This window comes from Bos indicus, chromosome 16 (genome assembly GCF_029378745.1).
Source record: "Bos indicus isolate NIAB-ARS_2022 breed Sahiwal x Tharparkar chromosome 16, NIAB-ARS_B.indTharparkar_mat_pri_1.0, whole genome shotgun sequence".
NCBI lineage: Eukaryota > Metazoa > Chordata > Mammalia > Artiodactyla > Bovidae > Bos > Bos indicus.
In genome coordinates this window covers 68227463-68253262 of record NC_091775.1, presented here as the reverse complement: position 1 = coordinate 68253262, position 25800 = coordinate 68227463, and the positions used below count along the sequence as shown (strand labels likewise).

Below are 25800 nucleotides of genomic sequence, written 5' to 3'. Positions count from 1 at the left end.
CTTGGGAGAATATGGGGCATTAAGACACACCCCTGCCCCTCTGGTGTGGTTTAAAAAGAGGTCCTTTGGATCTCCTTGACTTTCTCACTGTTGAAAGTGAGCATTTTACCTGAAGCTTATTGTCTGAGGAGGCAGTAAAGTGGAGGGCTTAAGAATCAGGTAATAGCGGCTGTTCACTGTGGGAAAACCTGTTAATTCATCACTAATGTTCAGGTACAGTAATAAATACAGACTTTTTTCATAACTTCCAAAAGCTTTAAAAATAATTTCAGTATCTTTTTTTGTAGCCGAATCTTTTGTCCATAACATATATCATGTCCAGTCTAGATTCTGTGGTGCTCATTTCTCAGATTTCTAGAATTTTATAACTAAGTTTCTTTCTTCCTTGGCATCTTAATTGATCCCAGTTTGAACTCAGTAGGTTTCTGTTATTACCATTTTTCATGAATATTTGCCTGCTTCATCTTGTCTCATACTTATTCCTGCTGAAATTGGTTTATCCTTGTACCTTGAGGGCATTGTGCTCAGAGGCACTTGAAACACCAGGATAAATATAAGCCATCTTTGACTTGTGTAGTATCTCTAACAATACATACTTTGTGAAATAATCCATATTATGTGAGAACAGTGCATTAAGAAGCAAAATTCATATGAATTGGAGATAAAACATAAGATTTCAAAAATACTTTGTGCTTATGTCAAGCTCCTTAAAACTGCCCCTAAATCCCTAATGACACTGTGATGCAAAACATTACTGCAATATGTTACCATTTTTCTTTTTTTTAACAGCCTTATGACATTGATTGCTGATTCTTTAAAATTAGTTCCCGGTGCATTTTTTAATAAATCCAAGTCTTATCCAAGATTTTTTGCTTTTAATACTTATTTCTAGATAGTATAATAATGATTATCACTGTAAGGCAGTCCTTTGCTTTTGTCTTAACAAAGTTTTTTGAGAGTGTTTGTTTGATCTCCAACATCATTTGATAATATACTGTGAATTTGGTGTGGCTGACATTTTGATTCACAGTTAACTTGGAGGGAACCCCCTTCATTACCATACAGTGATGAAAACATTATAATGTTGAGCTTATTTGAAATATTAAGAAATATATTCATATTTTTAAGGAATTTCTCTTTAGAGGCTACTATATTATATAGAATATTTTAAAATTATAAGTTGATTACTGTGATATTTGAGCACTGTATACTTTTGTTATTTCTGTAACTGCTATTTGTATGCATCTTAGAAGAAAATACAAAATTTTCACTTCATTTTAAAGGAGATTCAGCGATTACAGGAGGACACAGATAAAGCCAATAAACATTCATCTGTGCTTGAAAGAGACAATCAAAGAATGGAAGTACAAATAAAAGATCTTTCACAACAGGTTGGTTTTTTGTTTCTTTTCCTATTTTATTTTGTTTTTTCCTGAACTGACTGCCTAGTAACGTTTGTTTCCAAGTATGTAAGACAGAACTTGTACATACGAAATTCTCATCAACTGAGAAAACTGCTCTAAATGAATTGCAGTCTAGTCATTGTTTATTCTTAGCCCCTCCCTTTTTTCTTTTCTTTAAGCATTTGATAAATTTTCAGTTTGAAGATAACTCGTTGTAATTAATGAAATAATTCAAAGATAAAAGAGTTATCTTCCCACAGTTCAAGTCCCAGGTTAGCAGACTGGTGTGTGTTCTTTCATATCTTCTTATACGTACAGATACATGTGAGCATATATGAACATAAGTAAGCATTCTTTGTTTTTACTGAAATAAAATCACTTATTTTGTATATGCATCTGTAAGTGCATTCCCCTAACACTTTTTTTTTTAACTGATTAAGTTTGGAGATGTAGATCTGTTTTGTTCATATATTTTACCCTAATGCTTGTATGTAGAATGACTGAACAACAACAAATACACAAACACAAACATAGATAAAAATTTCTCATTAATGAAGTTAGCATCTATTTCCCATGCTCCCCTTCTGCCCAGCTACGTAATACATATCTAAGCATGCAGGTGCAAGCATACAGACACAATGCGTATGTATTTCCAAGTGTTTTATATGGTCATTGTTCTACAAAAAAGGAACCATGCCTCTGGAATTATAATTTGACTTCTTTTTAAAAAATAACAGTTTTCATTACATACTTTTCATAGAAATGAGAAATAATTTTCTGATTAAGATTTTCTTTCTTTAGTTCTTAATATCTAAAATGATAAGCTTGAAAATTAGTTTTTTCAAGATAATTTAATACTCCATCAAAGGTGTTTGTAAAGTAACCTTGTCATTTGAAAATTTTCACTTCTAAACATTTCCAAAGTCAAAACCAATACTATTTGATAACATATGAAAACTTTTTTTTTTAGATTAGAGTGCTTCTGATGGAACTTGAAGAAGCAAGGGGTAACCATGTAATCCGTGATGAGGAAGTAAGCTCTGCTGATATAAGTAGTTCATCTGAAGTAATATCACAGCATCTAGTATCTTATAGAAACATTGAAGAGCTTCAACAGCAAAATCAACGTCTCTTAGTAGCCCTTCGGGAACTTGGGGAAACCAGAGAAAGAGAAGAACAAGAAACAACTTCATCCAAGTAAGCAATAGACTTACTTTGGTTTATTCAGCAAACATTTATTGAAAACTTTTTATGTGCGTTAAACAATACTGGATATTGGAAATATAGTGATTTAGGAGAAAAAAAATAAAATCAAGCAACCATATTGCTGAAAAATTCTACTCTTAAGGACCCCAGTTTTTGGATGAGATGGTTAGTAAGTGAGATAAATAATAAGATCAATAAGTAGATTATTTTACTTCAGTGTGATTTGTGCAATAATAGAGAAAAGCCTTTCTGTGAGAGCGTAGAGGTGTGAGACCCAGCCTATATTTGGGGGAACAGACCTGGCTTCATGAAGAAGATACTTAAGAATAACTCAAAGGAAAGAATCTTTTGAAATAATGGTTTTGGTGCTAGAGAAGAAGAAATGGCTATAAAAGCAAGAAGAATGGAATTTGGACTCCGTGGAATTTATTTGATTTTTGCAAACAAATTTTTCAGATGACCTTGTTCAGTACCTGAGTCCTATGTAGTGGGGGTTTTAAAAGCTGTTCTTAAAATAGCAAAAAAGAAGGAAAGGGTAAGAGAGATGACAATACTATGCCTAATGACAGGGGATAAAATGCTTAGTCAATTTGCGGTAGAAATTATAACTGCCTCTCAATCTCAGTCCTGTTAAATAGACTTGATTTATTTTCCTGCAGAATTTCTGAGCTTCAGGTCAAACTTGAGAATGCCCTCACTGAATTGGAACAACTCCGTGAATCACGGCAGCATCAAATGCAGCTTGTTGATTCTATAGTTCGTCAGCGTGATATGTACCGAATTCTGTTGTCACAGACAACGGGAGTTGCCATTCCTTTACAAGGTAGGAGTTTTTATGTTATCTTAAAAGTTTCCAAGTATTTCTGGGAAATGTTTCTGAAATCTATATTAAGGAATGGATTTTGCTACATAAGCAATGTCTACTCTAATGATGATAACTTCAAATGTGGCTACCATATATGAGTGATTGTGTAATACATCATCAGTTCTAAAATACACCATTGTATTAGGTAAGAAAAATGCTGATCTTTTTGTTGCAAAGTATGCGTCTGAGAGTCAATGAATTATATTACTTATTTTTGTTACGTTTTAACATTTAGCCTGCAAAAATTACCTTTATTTAACTAGAAGTCATAAATAATTGTAGTAAGTTATTTAGTAGGTTCTTTGTTTCATAATTTCTATAATCTTGTGATTTAATTTAAATAAGTCAGCCTGTTGACTTCTGATAATGATGTATTTTGTGAAGAGGTGTCACATCATTCTTTTTACATTTCTGAAGCTTCAAGCTTAGATGATATTTCTCTTGTGTCAACTCCAAAACGCTCAAGTACATCACAGACAGCTTCCACTCCTGCTCCAGTGATTGAGCCAGCAGAGGCTATAGAAGCTAAGGCTGCACTTAAACAGGTAAAATACCCCTAACTTGACACCTTTATCTTGAGTCACGTTTTTGAGAACATGTAATAATTTCATCTAATAATTTCTCTAATATGTAGCTGCAGGAAATTTTTGAGAACTACAAAAAAGAAAAGGCAGATAATGAAAAAATGCAGAATGAGCAGCTTGAGAAACTTCAGGAGCAAGTCACAGATTTGCGATCACAAAATACCAAAATCTCTACCCAGCTAGATTTTGCTTCTAAACGGTAAATTTTCTTTTCAAAAGTTAAGTCTAAACATAATACTTGGTATTCAGTGGAATCAAATTCAAGAGTTAATTTGTGACAATATTACTTTTTTTGGTGGATACAGGTTGAAAAGTTACAAAGGGTTCATTTTTCACTTTTGATTAATGATTCTTGTGAATGTTATTAAGGGATCCAGGTAAGTTCATATAAGGAGTGTTTGTATTTTTCCTTCCAGAGGTTAAAGGACATACTGTTTCCATAGGACTTAATTATTTTAATTAAGGAGGATAAGAGAAGTATGAGAAATTTCATTCAGCCTTTTCTAGTCTAGGTAGAAGAGAAGCAGGCACTAGAGTTAATTTTGGGAAAATTGACTTTTTTGGTCACTTGGAGAGGAATAACAGTAAATTTTGTTCCATAGTTAACAGATCCATTGAATTTGTTAGTTTATCAAGTTAGGAAATACTTACGTCTTTGTATACTACATGATCAGACTGTTTTGCAAGTATGACCAGCAGTCTCTGTATTTTCCAACAGTTTGATATCTCAGTAAAAGTACCATTTTCCCCCATGTTGATATCTCTAGCCAGTCACTTTCTAAGCTTTTAAACACATAAGACATAACCACATAAGGCAATAAGGTGAAGATTTATAGACGGGAAAAAAAGGATTGGGAAAAATCCGTCACTAACCATGCATAAATACCTTAAATTGCATACTGCATTGTGATGGGTGTCTTCCTGTATGAACGTTATATTGATGTGAGATTAAAAAGTTAATTCAGCATGAAATACAGTGCTTATTTAGAATTTGAACTTAACTGCTAAACTTGGAGTTTAGAAAAAAGAATGAAGATTTTTACATTATTATAAAAACATATTTTTCATATTATCAATCATATAAAATTAAGCTCTTGTGAAACTCAAGAAATTGACCTAGGATACAGTATTTCATTTGCTTATAGAATTATTTTTCTTTCATATAAGTTATGAAATGCTACAAGATAATGTTGAAGGATACCGTCGAGAAATAACATCCCTACATGAAAGAAATCAGAAACTCACTGCAACAACTCAGAAGCAAGAACAGATCATCAACACAATGACGCAGGATTTGAGAGGAGCTAATGAAAAGCTAGCTGTTGCAGAAGTGAGGCCAATTTCTATCATCTGTCTTATGTTATAAGTTGCATTTGACACTTGTTTTTTAATTATTACTTTGATTTTACTGGTTGGTATAATGTAGATTTTTTAATTTTGTGGATTATACATCCTTATCAAATAGTTTCCTGGCATCCACCCGTCCATCAGAGCAGTTGGGTTATTGTTTCTAGTAAAAGAGGAAAGGGAAAGAAGTTGGTTTTTCTGGGCTAAGATTTCTTTGGTTACAACAAAAGCTGTGGATGAATATTTTATCCATTCTTGCTCATTTCTAGTAAAAAACAGTATACAATTTTCATTAGCATTGAACTCTGTTCCTGAATTGCAATGTAAATGTCAATCAGAAATTGACAGTACTTTCAACTTAAATTCTAAAGTCTTTGATGATAGATTATCATGATAGCGTTTTGCTTTTTATAAACTTATTTCTCACAACTACTTAATCATTATTTATGATCTCAGTATAGTTATTCCCTCATTTTGTTTATTGAAAAGGACTCAGAAGCTAAGTAATTTGCCCATTAGGGGTCCATCATGAGATACAGGTTGGTTGGGACTTAAAACTTAGCTTTTCTAATTCTGTTGGCTCTGTTATTTCTGTCTTGTCCCCACCCCTTTGTGGAGAATAGACATCAGCACTGTTTCAAACTGGTGGAGTAAGTTTTATAATTGATAGTTTTTGACTCATCCTGTAAATATGAATATTTTGAGGATATTGATTTTCAGCAAGCCCTTCTATACCCTCTGAGACTCAGAGGGTACTCCTCATGGGGAAAAAAAGTTCAAATAGATAAGTCAGCACTCAAACAGATACTTAGAAGTCAAGTTTAGTTTCTAAAACTTGCATAGTTGAATAGTATGCAGGTGTGACTATAGCATAGTTTTGTTATTTTGCCTCCAAGACTGTGGCATTTTAGATTGTTGTTGTTGTTGTTTTAAGTCTTGATTTGCTGGACCAAAGATAATATATGTATTTGTAGTAATTGTAAGAATTTTTCCTTTGGATTTATTAGTATTTCCAATAATCTTTGTTTCATAATTCAATACATGAAACTTTTATAATTGTGTTATTACATTTGACACATTGTTTTTCAACATTCTTTTTTTAATTTGTACTTGACTCAAGGTAAGAGCAGAAAATCTGAAAAAGGAAAAGGAAATGCTTAAATTGTCAGAAGTCCGTCTTTCTCAGCAAAGAGAATCTTTGTTGGCCGAACAAAGAGGGCAAAACTTACTGCTTACTAATCTGCAGACAATTCAGGTAACCAAATAAAAAAGGGATAAGTAGAAAAAAATTTTTAAGTTAAATTTGAATAATTTTAACATTGTATTCTCAGTTTTCTTAATGAGAACGTTTATGTCATTTTTGTCATGCATATTATGATCACTGAATTTTGAAGTTTATTTAAGACATCAGTATTTTAAGTAAAACATTGAAAGAGAACTGACTGAAGCCAGGCAATTGGCAGTTTTGATCCTCAGGTTTATATTTACAGAGTCCTATACAGTTTAATTGTTTGCAAGATTAAATCTTTGGCTTGTATTCTTCAAAACATGAAGAAATCTGGCTGTGGTGATATGGTTCTTATTTTCCCTATTAAATAGATGTTATACTATGGAAAATGTCAAAATATCTTGGTAAATGGTTTAGGTCTTAACTTCTTCATGCAGAAATGAGTTGTATTCCTGTAATTTCCAGTTGCCTTTTTTTTGTTGTTGTTCATTTGTTCTTACTTTTTTTTTAAGTATAACCAAAATCTTTTTTTTTTTTTTTTTTCAATCCTTAGGGAATATTAGAGCGATCTGAAACAGAAACCAAACAAAGGCTTAGTAGCCAGATAGAAAAACTGGAACATGAAATATCCCATCTAAAGAAGAAGTTGGAGAATGAGGTGGAACAGAGGCATACACTTACTAGAAATCTGGATGTGAGTCTTATCAGTGTTCTGAAATTCTATAGAATATTTATGTTTAAAAATCAAGCTCATGTTGAAGCACAGTCTTGAAGAGATCTCTTACAGACCCTTAAGTTTTTCTTGTCTTTTATGTTGTAAAAAATAGAGACAAATAGATTAAAGGGATTAGATCTGATAGACAGAGTGCCTGAAGAATTATGACAGAGGTTCATGACATTGTACAAGAGGCAGTGATCAAGACCATCCCCAAGAAAAAGAAATGCAAAATGGCAAAATGGTTGTCTGAGGAGGCCTTACAAATAACTGAGAAAAGAAGAGAAGCGAAAGGCAAAGGAGGAAAGGAAAGATATACCCATTTGAAAGGAGAGTTCCAAAGAACAGCAAGGAAAGATAAGAAAGCCTTCCTCAGGAATCAGTGCAAAGAAATAGAGGAAAACAATAGAATGGGAGAGGCTAGAGATCTCTTCAAGAAATAGAGATACCAAGGGAACATTTCATGCAAAGATAGGCACAATAAAGGACAGAAATGGTATGGACCTAGCAGAAGCAGAAGGTATTAAGAAGAGGTGGCAAAAAATACCCAGAAGAACTATACAAAAAAGATCTTCATGACCCAGATAACCACAATGGTGTGATCACCCACCTAGAGGAAGTCTGGTGGGCCTTAGGAAACATTACTACGAACAAAGCTAGTGGAGGTGATGCAATTCCAGTTGAGCTATTTCAAATCCTGAACGATGATGTGGTGAAAGTGCTGCAGTCAATATGCCAGCAAATTTGGAAAACTCAGCAGTGGCCCACATTGCTGGAAAAGGTCAGTTTTCATTCCAATCCCAAAGAAAGGCAATGCCAAAGAATGTCCAAACTACTGCACAATTGTCCTCATCTCACATGCTAGCAAAGCAATGCTCAGAATTCTCCAAGCTAGGCTTCAGGCATGAACCGTGAACTTCCAGATGTTCAAGCTGGATTTGGAAAAGGCAGAGGAACTAGAGATCAAATTGCCAACATATGTTGGATCATAGAAAAAGCAAGAGAGTTCCAGAAAAACATCTACTTTTGCTTTATTAACTACACCAAAGCCTTTGACTGTGTGGATCACAACTAAGTATGGAAAATTCTTAAAGAGATGGGAATACCAGACTACCTGACCTGCTCCTGAGAAGTCTTTATACAGGTCAAGAAGCAACAGGTAGAACTGGACATGGAATGGCAGACTGCTTCCAAATTGGGAAAGGAGTGTGTCAAGGCTGTATATTGTCACCCTGCTTGTTTCTCATATGCGATGTACATCATGGGAAATGCCGGGCTGGATGAAGCACAAGCTGGAATCAAGATTGCTGGGAGATCAGTAACCTCAGATATGCAGGTGACACCACCCTTATGGCAGAAAGTGAAGAACTAAACAGCCTCTTGATGAAAATGAAAGAGGTGAGTGAAAAAGTAAGCTTAAAATTCAACATTCAGAAAACGAAGATCATGGCATCTGGTCCCATCACTTCATGGGAAATAGATGGGGAAACAGTGGAAACAGTGTCGGACTTTATTTTTCTGGGCTCCAAAATCACTGCAGATGGTGACTGCAGCCATGAAATTAAAAGACGCTTACTCCTTGAAAGGAAAGTTATGACCAACCTAGACAGCATATTAAAAAGCAGAGACTTTACTTTGCCAGCAAAGGTCCATGTAGTCAAAGCTATGGTTTTTCCAGTAGTCATGTATGGATGTGAGAATTGGACCATTAAGAAAGCTGAGTGCTGAAGAATTGATGCTTTTGAACTGTGGTGTTGGAGAAGACTCTTGAGAGTCCCTTGGACTTCAAGGAGATCCAGCCAGTCCATCCTAAAGGAAATGAGTCCTGAATATTCATTGGAAGGCCTGATGCTGAAGCTGAAACTCCAGTACTTTGGCCACCTGATGTGAAGAACTGTCTCATTGAAAAAGACCCTGATGCTGGGAAAGATTGAAGGCAGGAGGAGAAGGGAACGACAGTGGATAAGATGGTTGGATGACATCAGCAATTCTATGTGAGTTTTAGACTCCATGAGTTGGTGATAGACGGGGAAACCTGGCTTACTGCAGTCCATGGGGTCGCAAAGAATCGGACATGACTGAGCAACTGAAATGAGCCAAGGCGATATCTTCCTGAGGTCTAGTCCCAGAGTCCAGTGAATTAAGAGCTTTTTCAGTCAGGCTGCTGGAAACAGGCATTATTCCTGACCTGCTCTGAGGACCAGAGAGTCTTCAGTCTTCAGACCACTCCAGTTTCTGTTTGATTCTTTGCCGTCTGGGGTATTTTCACAGGCATGCACTGATCACTCTTTTGCTCAATATTCAAGAAGGGAACCTGTGCAAGTCTCCACAGTACTGTGTCTGGGCAGCTGCCTTCTATCTGATAGTGTTTCTGTTTTATGAATTCAAGTTGGTCTGGCCTTCTTCTATTCTGAGTTCTGTGTTTCCAGTTCATGAAGTCTGTGGCCTCATTTTCCTTTCCCTTTGCTTAGCCTGGATACTCTTAAATCAATAAGCTGAGAAATTGTAGGGTTCATCTCTTCTGCTTCCTATCTCAGTTGGTTCAAAGTGTTTTGTCTGTTTTTTGTTGTTTATTTATTTTGGTGGTTTCAGTTCAGGAGGTAAATATCAGTTCTGTTGCTCTGTTTTAGGCAGTTTAAAGTTCTGTAAAAAGGTAATTTGAGCCTCTCTAGTTACTTAAAAATTGAAAGATAGCGTTTGTAGGGTTGATGTATATTTTTCTTATAGGTTCAACTTTTAGATACAAAGAGACAGCTGGATACGGAGACAAATCTTCATCTTAACACAAAAGAACTGTTAAAAAATGCTCAAAAGGAAATTGCTTCATTGAAACAGCACCTCAGTAATATGGAAGTCCAACTTGCTTCTCAGTCTTCACAGAGAACTGGTAAAGGTAAATAAGTAGGCTGATAAAAGTGCCAGGTTTATAACATATCCTGTAAATCAGTAGCCATTTTTTTCATAGATACTAGCAAAAGATTTAAACAAAACAAAAAACTTTACATATAGTAAAGCCCAGTTTTCTGCCTAAATTAATAAATGCACAGACTTGAAAGATTCAGAATAGTTGTACATGTGGCAGGTGACCAAGATATGCTCTTAGTTTTCCAGTTGTTGAAACCATTTCATTGATGCTTTAAGAATGTTTCTCTTGTGGAGGGTTAATAATTTGAATTTTTAACTCCCTTTTGAGATGAAGTTACTTGCTAAATATGTAATGATAAGGCTCACTTACAGAAATCATGGATTTGTTTGATCTCTTTAGAGCAGTATTCCTAATCTTTGCTCATTGACAGCTGCAGGGAAAAGGTTTCTCTCATAAAGTTTTGCTACTCTTTGTCAATACATTATTTCAAATGCAAACCCATGGAGTCCAAGTAATCTTTCTACATGGTCTTACTTATTTCTTAATATAGAAGAGAAATTTAAAACATAAGTATACATGTGTATGTATGTGATATATATTGTATATATATAATTCTCCAGGACTCCTTTCTTATTGTTATCGTATGGTAAGAAAACATTCTTTTTAATCTGTAATTTCTTCCTTTTCTGTGAATTTTAAAATGAAAATTACTCTAAATGTTTTAAGCTGTAACGTTTTGGCATAAACAATGGTTTAATTAAGAGTTAATTTCTACAAGTAGCTCTTTCAGCTTAGTGGAATTACTTTATATTCTCTTTTAAATACCTTTTTAAAAAAATATTTGTAACAGCAGAGTTCAAATACTTAAACATTTTTGTTTTTAAATAACCTACTGACTGAAACCTGTTTTTATTTTGGTATTCAGCATAGGTTGAAATACACTTTCTAGATAGTTGAATACTTCTACATCTCAGTCTTAATTCTTATTTCACAAATTCTTTAAGAGTAGTCATCTTTAATATCATTTAAAGTGTTAATATTAAGAAAGCTGTTAAATCTATTAGGTCAGCCTAGCAACAAAGAAGACATGGATGACCTTCTGAGCCAGCTAAGGCAGGCAGAAGAGCAGGTGAATGACTTGAAGGAAAGACTCAAAACAAGCACTAGTAATGTGGAACAGTATCGTGCAATGGTTACTAGTTTGGAAGAGTCCCTCAACAAGGAAAAACAGGTATATCCAATTTTGAATTCAGTTTGCATGTACTTTTTTTTAAAGTTATGATGTGTAAGGCACTGTGTAAAAGTGTGGGTTCAACTGGCATTGCACTTACCTTTTAAAAGAGCTTGAGTCTAATAAGCCAGATACAACAAAAAAATCACACAAAATTTGTAGAACATGGGAAGTATATTCCTGTAGAAAAAGTACAGATGAAATGCTGATATGAGTGGGTGGTAGGTGAGATTGTTTGTCTTTTGAGTATGCATGACTTCACAGGGGAGATTGCATTTTTGCCTGGCCTTGAAGGAAAGCATCATTTGAATGGTAAAGATAGGAAGTTATTCCATGTAATAGGCACTATCAGCCGAGATAGGAAGGCCAGTGTATTCCATTTGTGAATTTTAGTGTGTTTTAAATTTACCTTAGGTCAGTCTTGCCTTCTGAGATGGCCCACACTGTCTATGAACAGTTTCTCTCTAAATAAATCCCCTTCTTACCTATCAAAATAAATAAATTTAGCTTTCATTTGGGGAAAATAATTGTATAATTTTAAATGTGTGTATTCTTTGTACCCTACTGTTTGGTTGATGGTGAAGGTGACAGAAGAAGTACGTAAGAATATTGAAGTTCGCTTAAAAGAGTCAGCCGAATTTCAGACACAGCTGGAAAAGAAGTTGATGGAAGTAGAGAAGGAAAAACAGGAACTTCAGGATGACAAGAGAAAAGCCATAGAGAGCATGGAACAACAGGTAAATTAGGTTATTACCATACCAATCACTTTTTCTGTTGTAAGGATTTAGATTCTTTTATCTAGCTTATTAATTACCATTCAGTTATTCTCAGCAGATACTGATTGAACACATACCTTATATAACTATTTTAGTTTTGTATTTTACTCTAATCTGTACATGTTTCCTTTTGGATACTTGAGACTACTTTATGGTACTAGATATCAGTGTTGCTTTTCAGAAGCCTCTGCCTAAACATTTACTTTTGTACACATTTTTAATAATATGGAGTGAATAAAAGCCTGCAAAATTTGCACAATATATCAGGTAATAAACTGTTTAAACTTAGTAAGTCTTTGGGCTACTTGTATTTTTAAAAACCTGACTTCGATAATTTTAAAGTAAATATGCAATTAACTCTTGGTTTTTATCTTGTTCTTCAATTTAGTTATCTGAGTTAAAGAAAACACTCAATAGTGTTCAGAATGAAGTACAAGAAGCTCTTCAGAGAGCAAGCACAGCTTTGAGTAATGAACAGCAAGCCAGACGGGACTGTCAGGAACAAGTAAGTGTCACTCAGAGCCAGTTATTGGAAAGTGAGCTTTGATCTTAGGGCACAGTTCTTCGAGCATAGTAATGCATTTTGGGGATTGGTGCATTTTATAAAACATGCAAGTTATTTCCACTCTTGGGGCACTTGGAATAAGATCAACTGATAAGTATAGGCGAAAGCTAAAAGTAAGGCCAGGTTTCCCCTGCTGTCCAGAAGTAGAACGTTCCTGTGAAAGATGAAATGGCATAAAGTGAAGAAACAGTTATCTCAGGTCACATCATCCTAATGGAAACAGATTAAATAGAGATAAAACACAGACGCTCACAGTCCAAAGCTATGACGGCTTGATGCTGAGATGCTGAGTGTGGTTCCTGGGGAAGGAGCTTGGCGGTACCCCTCTTGCTACTCAGGGTGCTCATTGCCTCAATAAATGGCATCTACTGAACAAATGCCGAACACTGTTTTCACTTTTCTGTAAAAGCAGTGGTCCTCTTTGGATTTCATTTGTTTAGCAGAAATAGATACTAACCTAGGTCTCCCCTAAAAGCAAACATGCATAAAGCAGACTTTGAAGAAAAAAGACATGTCTGTAGAGCAATATCCATTAACAAAACAGCATTGGTAAATGGAGAAAATATATAAAAATAGGAGTAGAAGATTAAACGTGTACTTGATCTCACTTGCAAGCATTCTTTCACTATTGCAGTACTACAGTAAGTCTAGTTGTAAAGCTGTACTATAGACAAGATAGAGATACTTTTCCTCAGCAAAACAGGGACATTTTGAAAACATTTTTAATGCATTACTGAGCTTACGCAGATTTCTATACACCACTGTTTATAAGCTTTAACAGTACAAAAGCACATTATTTAAGTATATACACACATGCACACACGCATATACATGATACTGCTTTTTATAGTTTGTTATGAATAAGAGATGATAAAACAGTTCAGGAAAATGAGGATTATTGAAATGGTAGAATGGGAAAGGAATACATGTAAGGATATTGGTAACGTTCTCATTTTTATGATTGGTGGTATGTTAATAGCATATTGCTTACAGGAATAACTTGTATATGTATCAGGATTATTTTAAAAATGGAGTACAAGGGAAAGTGCTTCACACTGAAGGTAAATTAGACAAAAAGGCATTATCATTGGCTTATTGCCAAACATTGTAGCATTGGAAATTAGAATCAAAGAATGTATCCATGATTCCATATTCAAATAGATGGTTTTCATTTCCCTTTTTCATTTTGTGTGTATATATGCATATATTTTATGTAACTGAGTTAGTCTTTATTTCATAAAATCTGTTCCAAATTACTACCTCATCTTTCTAAGTTTCATTTTGAACAGTTGTTTAACACTTCATCAAATAGATACAGCATAATTTTTCATTATTCTCCTAGATATTTTGAAACATTTCGATTGTGTTCACGTTTATTGCTGTAAGTAATATAGCATGCATCTTTTCAAAGACTGGCCTTATGGAATTTTAATCTGTGTCAATGGGGCGATAATTCCTTTCAGGCTAAAATAGCTGTGGAAGCTCAGAATAAGTATGAGAGAGAACTGATGCTGCATGCTGCTGATGTTGAAGCTCTCCAAGCTGCCAAGGAACAGGTTTCCAAAATGGCATCAGTGCGTCAGCATTTGGAAGAAACAGCCCAAAAAGCAGAATCACAGTTGTTGGAATGTAAAGCATCTTGGGAAGAAAGAGAGAGAATGTTAAAGGTATTATTCATGATAGAATGTTCTGGAGAATTGAAGGGTTTGGGGGTTTTTTATTGTTTTTTAACACACGTTGGAAAATCTGCTATTATATGATAGACTCTTGGCTTATAGGATGAAGTTTCTAAGAGTGTGTCTCGCTGTGAAGATCTAGAAAAACAAAACAGGTTACTTCATGATCAGATTGAAAAATTAAGTGACAAAGTCGTTTCCTCAATGAAGGAAGGTGTACAAGGTCCATTGAATGTATCTCTCAGTGAAGAAGGAAAATCTCAAGAACAAATTTTAGAAATTCTCAGGTAAATCCAATATATTCTTAATGCTTTACTTCTATGATGAGCAACAATTATGAAGTTACACTGTAAGTGTATAAATTAGGCCAGTGGAAGTTATATGCTATTTAGGTAAATAAATACAAAGCTCATTTTGTCATATAGAGTCCACAAACCCACTACCACCCAATTAGTGGTCACTTTTGACATTTAGACATATGCCAATTTAAATATGTGAGTTCAAGTTGAATCTGACAGTAAGAACTTGAACGGTTTCCTTAGAAAAGTAAATAGCTTTCAGATTTACTTTAAAGATAGAAACCACTGTCTGTAATAAAGTATATCTCCTATTATTTTTTAATGAAAATTTTTAAAGTGAATAATTTTGTTATCTTAAAAAGTATCCAAGTTTTTGAATGTTCTGTTACTGGCGTTAATCTATTCAAATAACATCTTACGTATTTTTGTAGATTTATTCGGCGAGAAAAAGAAATTGCTGAAACTAGATTTGAAGTGGCTCAAGTTGAGAGCCTGCGATATCGACAAAGGGTTGAACTTTTAGAAAGAGAGCTGCAGGAACTGCAGGATAGCCTAAATGCTGAAAGGGAGAAAGTTCAGGTATGTATCCTAAGAAGGTACTTGTTAAATCAAGAGATGTACTCATTTCAGTTTCTAGTAGCATAAAATTTAGTTTGAAATAACCATTCTTCTTAAACTCGTAAGTTCATTAGATGTTAAACATTGGCGCAGTATAGTGATAAGAAACTTAATGATAACCAAGACTACCTGGTTTCAAATTCAATCTAGTTCATACCATTCGATGTGTTGCTTGGGCACATTATTTAACTTCCTTGCTCTTAAACTTCCTTGTCTGTAACATGCAGGTGATAAAAATAGTGAGAATTGAATTAGTGCACATGAAACTTTTGAATTATGTCTGGTGCACACTGAGTGCTTAATAAATAAATTTCAGTTGTCTTTATTTACTGCTGTAATTGTCATTATAGAAATTAGTCATCGACAAAAAATGGTTGGTTGAAATTGCTATGGAATTTTCTTTTTCTCAGCAGAGGTGTAAAATGTCGTCAAAATAGTCAACCAGAGCGGGGAGAAAAGGTGTTTGGTAAATGTATGATCACAACACAAGCTCATCTCAGTCCACTCAACCAACCAAAAGCTTATTACTGCATCACCTCGTTCTGATGAGGTGCAGTAGTATAACTCCACATCTGGAAAGAAGGAAATTAAGACCTTGAATCATTTATCTTCTTTTAACTGGTAGATGGTTGGAATGGCTACTAGAGAGAAACCATGAAACAGGAGAAAGTGGATAATTGAACAAGTAGACTTACAGGATTTACATTTTCAGACAAATGAAAAGTTCCAGAATTATACCCTATTGAGAAAACAACTCAAATTCAAATATCTCACTATGGAAATAATAAACAGACCTTCTGATTCAGTGGAGCTAACACTTACAGGAAAGAGCGGAATCAGAGCTTCTAATGAAGATTATATATTCTTTCAGTCTGTTTTGTTTTCTTTGCTGTTCCTTTGGACTACATAAAGGCAAATAATACTACAAAACACCCAGCTCAGCCAAGTCTTACATACAAAGGGAGAAGTCAAGAAGTAACCTAAGTTGTATCAAAAATAATGTCTACCCAAGTCAAGCAGTGTAGCATGGCAACCATGAATGATAGCTTTAAAAATGGTGAAGGTATAAAGTAATACATACAAAAAATGGATAATTGTACTCAGAACAGAAAAAATGTTCTTCACAAGTGAACAAGTATTCAGTAAAACTGCTCAGAATCAAAGTGATGAAATAATCAAGTGAGATGAAAAAGAGTTTCTGAAAAAGAGGGGGGAAACTGAGGACCAAAATAACATCATTTTAGAACTGTTGCTGAATTCAGTGTAGCAAGAAAAACAATAGAAACAGGAAGATAGAGGACTGGATTAATGTTTTTACCTAATGTAAATAACATAGTATCTTTTTACTTTCATCTTTTGATTTTGTGTGTGTTGAAACTCTGTAATTGACATGAATCACAGAAAAATAAACACGTAAGATTCCTAAAAATTGTTTTAAAAGTTGACGTTTAAATCCTTTTTACTTTTATAGGAAAGATTAGAGCTGGTAGGAAAAGATAGACCTTAATCTGTTGGTATATGTTGCTGTACACATATGTTTGAAATCTTTAGGTAACTGCAAAAACAATGGCCCAGCATGAGGAACTGATGAAGAAAACCGAAACAATGAACGTAGTCATGGAAACCAATAAGATGCTGAGAGAAGAGAAGGAGAGGCTGGAACAGGATCTACAGCAGATGCAAGCCAAGGTTTGTAATTTACAAATGAGTAGAGAGACATATTTTTAGTAATGTCGTAAATAAATTTTCGCATCAGGTATTAAAAAAATTCTGAAACTATTTTCAGGTCAGGAAACTGGAGTTAGATATTTTACCCTTACAAGAAGCAAATGCTGAACTGAGTGAGAAAAGTGGTATGTTGCAAGCAGAGAAGAAGTTATTAGAAGAAGATGTCAAACGTTGGAAAGCACGTAACCAGGTAAATTTAGTCAAACCCATTCCAAAACAAAAACATGTTGATGTAAAATAATAGGGTAAAATTTAAGAGGATAAAAATATTTGATGAGCTAGTGGGAAGTATTTTATGTTGATCAGTGAAAGTCTGATGTGTTTGTTACATATACCTATGTGTCAGGCATTAAGCTTATAACTAAATTTTTAATATTTTGGTTATATTGTCTGTATTTTTTAAAAAAGCTAAATTGTCTGTTTGTATTCCACATTTAGGCTTTTGCTTTATCTTTAAAATGTTTTTGTACATGAAAAATGGATTTATATAATTCATTGAAGCACTTTAAGAAGACTTGTTCACTGCAGTATTTTGGGGGTGGGGGAGAGAAGACAAAACCGTATAGCATGGTATGTTTGGCTTCCCTGGTGTCTCAGACGATAAAGAATTTGCCTGCAGTACAGGAGACCTGGGTTCAATCCCTGGATTGGGAACATCCCCTGGAGAAGGGAATGGCAACCCACTTCAGTATTTTTGCCTGAAAAATCCCTTGGACAGAGGAGCTTGGCAGGCTACAGTCCACGCGTTCACAAGGAGTCGGACACAACTGAGGAGCAAAATGCACCCACACGTTCAGTTCAGTCACTCAGTCCTGTCTGATTCTTTGCGATCCCGTGGACTGCAGCACACCGGGCCTCCCTGTCCATCACCAACTCCTGGGGTTTACTCAAACTCCTGTCCATCATGTTGGTGATGCCATCCAACCATCTCATTCTTTGTCATCCCTTTCTCCCACCTTCAGTCTTTCCCAGCTTCAGGGTCTTTATCAATGAGACAGTTCTTCACATCAAGTGGCCAGAGTATTGGAGTTTCGGCTTCAGCATCAGTCCTTCCAGTGAATAATCAGGACCAATTTCCTTTAGGATGGACTGGTTAGATCTCCTTACTATCCAAGGGACTCTCAAGAGTCTTCTCCAATACCACAGTTCAAAAGCATCAATTCTTGGGTGCTCAGCTTTTTTTATAGTCCAACTCTCATCCATACATGACTACTGGAAAAACCATAGCTTTGACTAGATGGACCTTTGTTGGTAAAGTAATGTCTCTGCTTTTTAATATGCTGTCTAGGTCGGTCATAGCTTTTCTTCCAAGGAGCAAGCATCTTTTAATTTCATGGCTGCAGTCACCATCTGCAGTGATTTTGGAGCCCCCCAAAATAAAGTCTCTCACTGTTTCCACTGTTTCCCCATCTATTAGCCATGAAGTGATAGGACCAGGTGCCATGATGTTAGTTTTCTGAATGTTGAGTTTTAAGCCAACTTTTTCACTCTCCTCTTTCACTTTCATCAAGAGGTTTTTTAGTTCCTCTTTGTTTTCTGCCATAAGGGTGGTGTCACCTGCATATCTGAGGTTATTGATATAACCTCACATACTATACACACACATAGTATGGTTAGAAGCTATAGTAGCTCTGTATTCAGAGAAGAAGTTGGAAATCTGCCTTACCTCATACCAGCTATTTGCTTTGTGAAAATGAGGACATTAATTTTCTCAGACAATTTTCCTTGATTTTGTAAATGAGGTTATAATCACCCTGTTCATTTTATAAAAATTAAATGAAGCAGTCCACCCAGCACCTAGAAAATGCTCTAAGAACTTCTCATATCTGAATAGGATTTTAAAATTTTAGAGCCCCTTCATGCTTTTTTTATTTGCTCAAAGAGTCTGAAAAATCCAGAAAGGATAATCTGCCCAAGTCTAGATATATTCCTGTTAAATTATGCTGCCTTCTTTTCTGGTTAATGGAATCAATTGCATTTAGGATTATTTTCATTTTCTTGTTTTGTTTGTAATGCATGATGAACTTTTTTTCCCTATATATGTCACTTTAATGAAATTGGGTATTTAATGTTAAAAGCTTATAGATTCTTTGGATCCCTTTATTTGACTCTACTGTAACTATTCTAAAATGTTCCTTTGCAACTGTGAAAAATAATGAATAGTGAATGACATTTACTTTGTTTTCCCCTTTCATTTTGGCTAAACCTCTTAGCTAAACAAAGGAACTAAAGCTTTGATTTTATTTTCTTGTAATTTGATGATTGATCACTATGTATGCAAGCATCTAATATAAACATAATTAGATACTCTGATATTTTAATATAGCACATTAGTTTCATAAAATCGTGTTAATGCATTGTTCCTATTCTAGCATCTAGTGAATCAACAGAAAGATCCAGATACAGAAGAATATCGTAAGCTGCTTTCTGAAAAGGAAGTTCACACTAAGCGTATTCAGCAATTGACTGAAGAACTTGGAAGACTTAAAGCTGAAATTGCAAGGTATATGGAATAATCTCAAGTTGTATACAGTACTTGGACAATCTTAAAGTTTGTTTCTATTTTTATGTGATGCCCTAAGTGCTTCCTGACTTTAAAGAGGATGGAAAGTGCTGGAGCTCTTATATGTATCTTTCCTTTTATTGCTTTATAAAAACAACCAAGCTGTCATTTAGTTTTATGCCTTCATATATGAATTATTTCTCCATACTTGATTACTTTTTAAACTACATAGTTGGTATGAATCTAAAGCAGACCATTTTTTTAAATAGTCAAATTAACTTTTGCAAGTAGATTTTTCTTTTTTCTTTTGATTAACATATATTCATGAATCTATTTTGAAAGTTTTCATAAAGAAGTGTTTTTCTCTCTCTTTTTTTTTTTTTGCTGCACTGAGTCTTTGTTTCAGCATGCAGAGGCCTGTTGGGGAGCACAAGCTCAGTAGTTGTGTTTTGCAGGCTTCTCTAATTTGGCTTAGTTGCCCAACCAGGGATCAAACCCATGTCCCCCACTTTAGATGCATATTCTTCACCACTGGACCACCAGGGAAGTTCCTAAAGAAAGTTCTTAAATGAACTTATAGTGAAGTATATTGCCTTTTAAAGATAAATGTAATATTAGAGTTAATGTTTCTGGTTTACCTCTTGTAAGCTTTAATGTCCTTTGTCCCTATCTTAGCCCCTGTTTATGTGATACTTGACAGCTTACAAATTTTTGTCAAGTTTATTCTCTTTTTTTTTTTCATAACAATAGTCTGGCATTTTAAGTGGGAGAGATATTACTTAATTTTAAAGATCAGGAGGCTAAGATTCAGAAAGGTACCCAGGCTTACTTCTAAGGTTAGTAACGATTAACAACATGCTCTTAACTCAGGTCATCTGATTTCACGTTCATTTCATGATTAAAATACAGGAGTTGGCAGACTATAACCCACAGGTCTTTTTTTGTACAACCTGGAAGCTAAGAATGACTTTTACATTTTTTTTTAAGTGTCGTAAAAAAGAAGAGGAACACACAGCAAACATTGTATGTGGCCTACAAAACCTCATGTGCTTAATGTAGATTTTGCGATCAGGCAGATGTGGATTACACTCTGGGTACCATGCAGAGTAAAAGTGTGCATGTTACTTAACAACTTATAGCTCAGTTTTTCTCATCTCTAAAATGGGTATATATGGCATGTAATAAGTCAGTCACATTTTTCTAAAGTACCACAGGTTCACAAGTTAAGGATTTCTCTTTTGAAGGATGTGTGTGTGTGTGCTTTTCTTAGAGTTTTCTAAATAAAACACACACTAAAGCAACACAATAAAAATATAACTTAAAAGGTTTTAAAATTGGAAAAGTCTCAAGTATTTAGTCTTTCTCTTTTATCCCATCTCTTTTGCTTAGATCAAATGCATCTTTGACTAACAACCAGAACTTAATCCAGAGTCTAAAGGAAGATTTAAATAAAGTAAGAACAGAAAAGGAAAATATCCAGAAGGAGTTAGATGCCAAAATAATTGATATTCAAGAAAAGGTTAAAACTATTACTCAAGTCAAGAAAATTGGACGTAGGTACAAGACTCAATATGAAGAACTTAAAGCACAACAAGATAAGGTATTTTTGAAGTGGTTTTCTTTTTATATATTCTTTATATATATAATTTTTTGATATACACAGTTTTGGTCTATACAATTTATACACAGTTTTGTATATATTTAGATACATGGATTTGCATATTTGGATGAGTCTTACAAAAACCTTATTCATAATATTTAGTTATTGGTTTTTAATCATATATGCAATACTTTATTTAGTTTAAGATTAGCTCTTAGTATGTCCTAAAATGAACTATAAATTCATAAAGAAATAGTAGTTACTTCTAGGCATTTTTATGTAGTTTCCCAATTTCAAATATTGTTCCTTTTCAAAACTATTTTCTTGTAACTCATTAAAGAACTCATTTAACTGATTAAAATGATATGTATCAAAAAGTGCTAGTTTCTTGTAATTGATTAGGTTGTGTTATTTTAAATAAGTATTCTATGTTAACCATCTACCAAAAAGAATTTTTAAATCTTTGTTTTACTTTAGACTTGATTTTTATTTTTGATTACCAGTGGTAAAGAACTTGTATGTTGATTTGATTGTATCAAGTCAACAAGATAGCACCTGTTAGACTAGAAAATATATGAAGAAAAAATTTCAAAATTCTTACCCCTCAGTTAACCACTGTTAATACTTTAATATGCTTTCCTTCTGGATAATTTTGTGTTAAACAGTGCATCATCATTTTGATTAGCTGGTTAATACCCAGTAGTATGGAAAGCCCTAACCTATGTAACTAATAGCTTACTCTTGGACATTAAAGTTGTTTTATAGATTTATTTATGAATACCCTTAAAGATAAGTTTCTTTATATACTTACTATTTTCTTAGATGAATTTGCAAAATTACTGAATATAAATGTTCAAGTGTATTATTACTGTTTGTCATCTTAGGTCATGGAGACCTCAGCTCAGTCTTCTGGAGACCATCAGGAACAGCACGTCTCAGTCCAGGAAATGCAGGAGCTCAAAGAGACCCTAAGCCAAGCTGAAACCAAGTCAAAGTCACTCGAGAATCAAGTGGAGAACCTGCAGAAGGTATGAGTGGAAGAGAAGTGAAAGGTGTATGTTCATAATTGTTTCCTTGTTGAAAAGCTAGAAAAATACAATGGAATATAATTCAGTCATAAAGGAATTTTGAAAAAAGAAAAATGGGTTAAACACTGATACTTTCTCTTTTTATATGGAAATATATAATTTTTTTTGAATGACTTATGTATGCAGATAATACCTAATCATCTTGCAAGTGTCCACTTAACTTGATTACCATTTTATATTTATACTTTCATTTAATCTAAACAAATTAATAAGTTTTATGCTTTAAGTCTGTAGGGGATGTAGTTATATTGATTTGGCTGAATTACATGGTTAATACTTTGTCTTCCTTTAAAAAAGACTTTATCTGAGAAAGAGATAGAAGCAAGAAGTCTCCAGGAACAGACTCTGGAGCTTCAATCTGAACTTGCACGACTTCGTCAGGACCTTCAAGATAGAACCACACAGGAAGAGCAACTCCGACAGCAGATAACTGAAAAGGAAGAAAAAACAAGAAAGGCCATTGTAGCAGCAAAATCAAAAATTGCACATTTAGCTGGTAAGTTTCTGTATGCTTTATGATTCGAATTTGATGGTGAAAGTTGGTTATTTGATACAGGGTTAGAATTAAATGGGAAAGAAAAGTAAATAATACTAAATGACTTCTGTCTATGTGTTTGCATACTTTAGGTATTAGGTTTATTTAATTGGATTCAAATTACAGCAGTTTTAATTTTCAAGTAATAAGGATGTCCTTAATTTATGATTTCTTTCTTAATTGTTAACTGATAGTGGATAGGGAGTACAGCTGTCCTTCTGCTTTAGTGTGTAACTATTACCGCCTTCTGATGGTAACCCTTTGGGTCCATAGTATACTGTCCAGAGGCCTTCTGTAAATTCTAGGCAGCATTGGACGTTAGCTCAGCGAGTTTTCTGTGCCTCACTCACAGCGGGCCCCATTAGGCCTTCAGGGAGAACATCATGTCAGCTGTATGAGGATCCCAGTGCTACAACCCTCAGGGCCTTACTGCACCTTGCTTACCAGTCTGCTAGTAGGTAAATAAAATGCCAAGTAGGTTGAATTTTCTTATGAGCAGTTATTTAAATGGATCTCTAAGATAGTGTCCCTGGCAACTTATTTCATTTAAAAAAAAATGAAGTTGCTTAATTATCCTTGAGTATCTGCTGTAAATTATATGAAATGAAAATTTTATAATCTCTCATATATTAAAAATATTTAAAGGCCATATAAAAGGGCTCCTGCTGACTAGTTTATGGTAGATCCTTTATCTTTTTTGAGATCTTGGTTAGAAAAAGCTGAGTCTTTTTTATTTTGGAGTATATTTTATATTGGAGTAATAAATACATGTTTAAAACCTTGTTTATTGAAATGTAGAGTATATCAGAATTATTGGAGATGTTAAAGTTCAGGAATAGAATCCAATATAGCCTTTGCGTACTCATCAAGCACATAATTTTTTTTGTTTCCAGTGTTTGATTATGATATTGATAGAATGATGTGGTTACTTCTTTAGGTGTAAAAGATCAGCTAACTAAGGAAAATGAAGAGCTTAAACAAAGGAATGGAGCCTTAGATCAGCAGAAAGATGAACTGGATGTTCGTATGACTGCTCTTAAATCCCAGTACGAAGGTCGAATTAGTCGCTTGGAGAGAGAACTCAGGGAACATCAAGAGAGACACCTTGAGCAGAGAGACGAGCCTCAGGAACCTACCAATAAGGTAATCAGCCAGTTCTGTTTAAATGGCAAATCATTTTTTCTCTGTACATTTTGCTTGAAGATGTCTGGTGATTTAGGAGCCTCTGTCTGAGAGAATTAACACGAAAATATTTTGATGGCATTGTTGGGTGGACTCTTGTAGGACCGGCACAATAATCCATAGTTTTCTTTCTATAGGTCCCAGAACAGCAGAGACAGATCACGTTGAAAACAACTCCAGCTTCTGGTGAAAGAGGAATGTGAGTTTTGTTCTTTGGCAGTCTGTTTACAGTCTGTTTCCTGCTTTTCTTTTAAAATACAGGGAGGACCTAGTGATCTTTGGGGAGAAATAAAGTTTACGTTATAAAGTTATATAGTTGAAGAGCAAGAGGCTAAGGTGAGACTGAGGTTCAGTAATCAACAGTTAATACATTCTGCCTTGTCAGGATGCACCACTGTAGAGTATTTCCTGCACAGTTTCTAATGCTTAAATTCAGAACTTCTTCAATAAGAGTTTCGTAATATTTAGTGAACAAAAAAATATAAAATTGTACTTACTGTCTAAGTAAGCCTGACGTTCTACAGTCCATGGGGTCGCAAACAGTCTGACACGACTGAGCGACTGAACAATAGTATTTACTGCCTTTAATTTTTTCCTAATCTGCCAAAAATCTACTCAAAGCAGTGTTAGGAAAACAGTTTGAATGTGTATTAAGGTAATAATTACTGGACATTCACTTCAGTAAGCGTATGTGCTTTACTTTCTTTGGAGTATTTGTACTTTATAAGGAATGTTTGTAGTACTTTTTGTGAATTATTATTTTCACATTTTTCTTTCTATAAGTGCCAGCATGTCAGACCCACCAACAGCCAATATCAAGCCAACCCCTGTTGTATCTACGCCAAGTAAAGTGACAGCTGCAGCTATGGCTGGGAATAAGTCAACACCCAGAGCTAGTATCCGCCCAATGGTTACACCTGCAACTGTTACAAATCCTACTACTACCCCAACAGCCACAGTGATGCCCACTACACAAGTGGAGTCACAGGAAGGTAAGTAAAATAATAACATCTGATTGAACCGACAGTTTTCTTAGATTTATTATGAGAAGATGAGTGTAATTTCAAGGATAAATGAGACTTCCACTAAAGCCAACGTCAGACATCATAGTAAAAGCGGGCAGTTAGTATTTCAGGTGCGTGCCTCCTGGGTTATTTGTTAATGTAGCATATTTCCTCCCTCCATCATTTTTGCTTTGTTTTGTTTTCAAGCTAAAGAAAGAGGGAAATACACCCTATGAATATATGTCATCTTTTTCAGGACCATGTTTTTCACCTCTATTGGCTAAGAAAGATGATATGAAATCCACTTAGAAAACCATATTAAATCAGTGATTCATCCTAAACATCACTTCTTCACTAAAGCTATCTGATCTTTTCATTTTTTTCTCCACTTTGTTCCCATGTCACTTTCTTAGTCATTACAGCAATTAACCACATTTTATTCAGTTGAATATGTTTTTTTTAATTCCACTTGATTGAGCTTCTCAAGCATAGGAATTTTCTTTTTCATTGTTTTAATTCCTTTACCTAATCTCAAGATAGGTGTCCGTAAAACTTTACTAAATATAATTCCCATAGGTTCTTAACAAATTTTAGAATTCAGTAAATTATTTATGTTTAAAACTACATAAAATTATATGTGCTATGAAAGGACAGACTATTTCATTTGAACTACATTCAGTAAAATGATTATGAGATATATTACCACTTAAACTTAATGGTTATTTTATAATCAATTGAAAGCAAAATGATACATAAGTCTCTTTATATCATTTTATTTGGT

General features: G+C 34.4%; 1 protein-coding gene across 1 annotated transcript in view; it reads left to right on the top strand.

Annotated features, from left to right (window-relative positions):
• TPR (translocated promoter region, nuclear basket protein) overlaps positions 1–25800 on the top strand; it is a 63901-nt gene that overhangs the window by 14521 nt on the left and 23580 nt on the right. The window contains exons 14-37 of the mRNA XM_019976211.2: positions 1284–1391; positions 2374–2600; positions 3269–3432; positions 3892–4019; positions 4109–4257; positions 5226–5388; positions 6526–6660; positions 7187–7327; positions 10076–10241; positions 11279–11445; positions 12030–12182; positions 12610–12726; positions 14250–14453; positions 14565–14749; positions 15193–15340; positions 16931–17068; positions 17166–17297; positions 19480–19610; positions 21000–21210; positions 22095–22238; positions 22596–22794; positions 23771–23976; positions 24153–24214; positions 24799–25007. Of these exons, the coding sequence (XP_019831770.2) occupies positions 1284–1391; positions 2374–2600; positions 3269–3432; positions 3892–4019; positions 4109–4257; positions 5226–5388; positions 6526–6660; positions 7187–7327; positions 10076–10241; positions 11279–11445; positions 12030–12182; positions 12610–12726; positions 14250–14453; positions 14565–14749; positions 15193–15340; positions 16931–17068; positions 17166–17297; positions 19480–19610; positions 21000–21210; positions 22095–22238; positions 22596–22794; positions 23771–23976; positions 24153–24214; positions 24799–25007 (3787 nt within the window). The remainder of the gene's footprint in view (positions 1–1283; positions 1392–2373; positions 2601–3268; positions 3433–3891; positions 4020–4108; positions 4258–5225; positions 5389–6525; positions 6661–7186; positions 7328–10075; positions 10242–11278; positions 11446–12029; positions 12183–12609; positions 12727–14249; positions 14454–14564; positions 14750–15192; positions 15341–16930; positions 17069–17165; positions 17298–19479; positions 19611–20999; positions 21211–22094; positions 22239–22595; positions 22795–23770; positions 23977–24152; positions 24215–24798; positions 25008–25800) is intronic.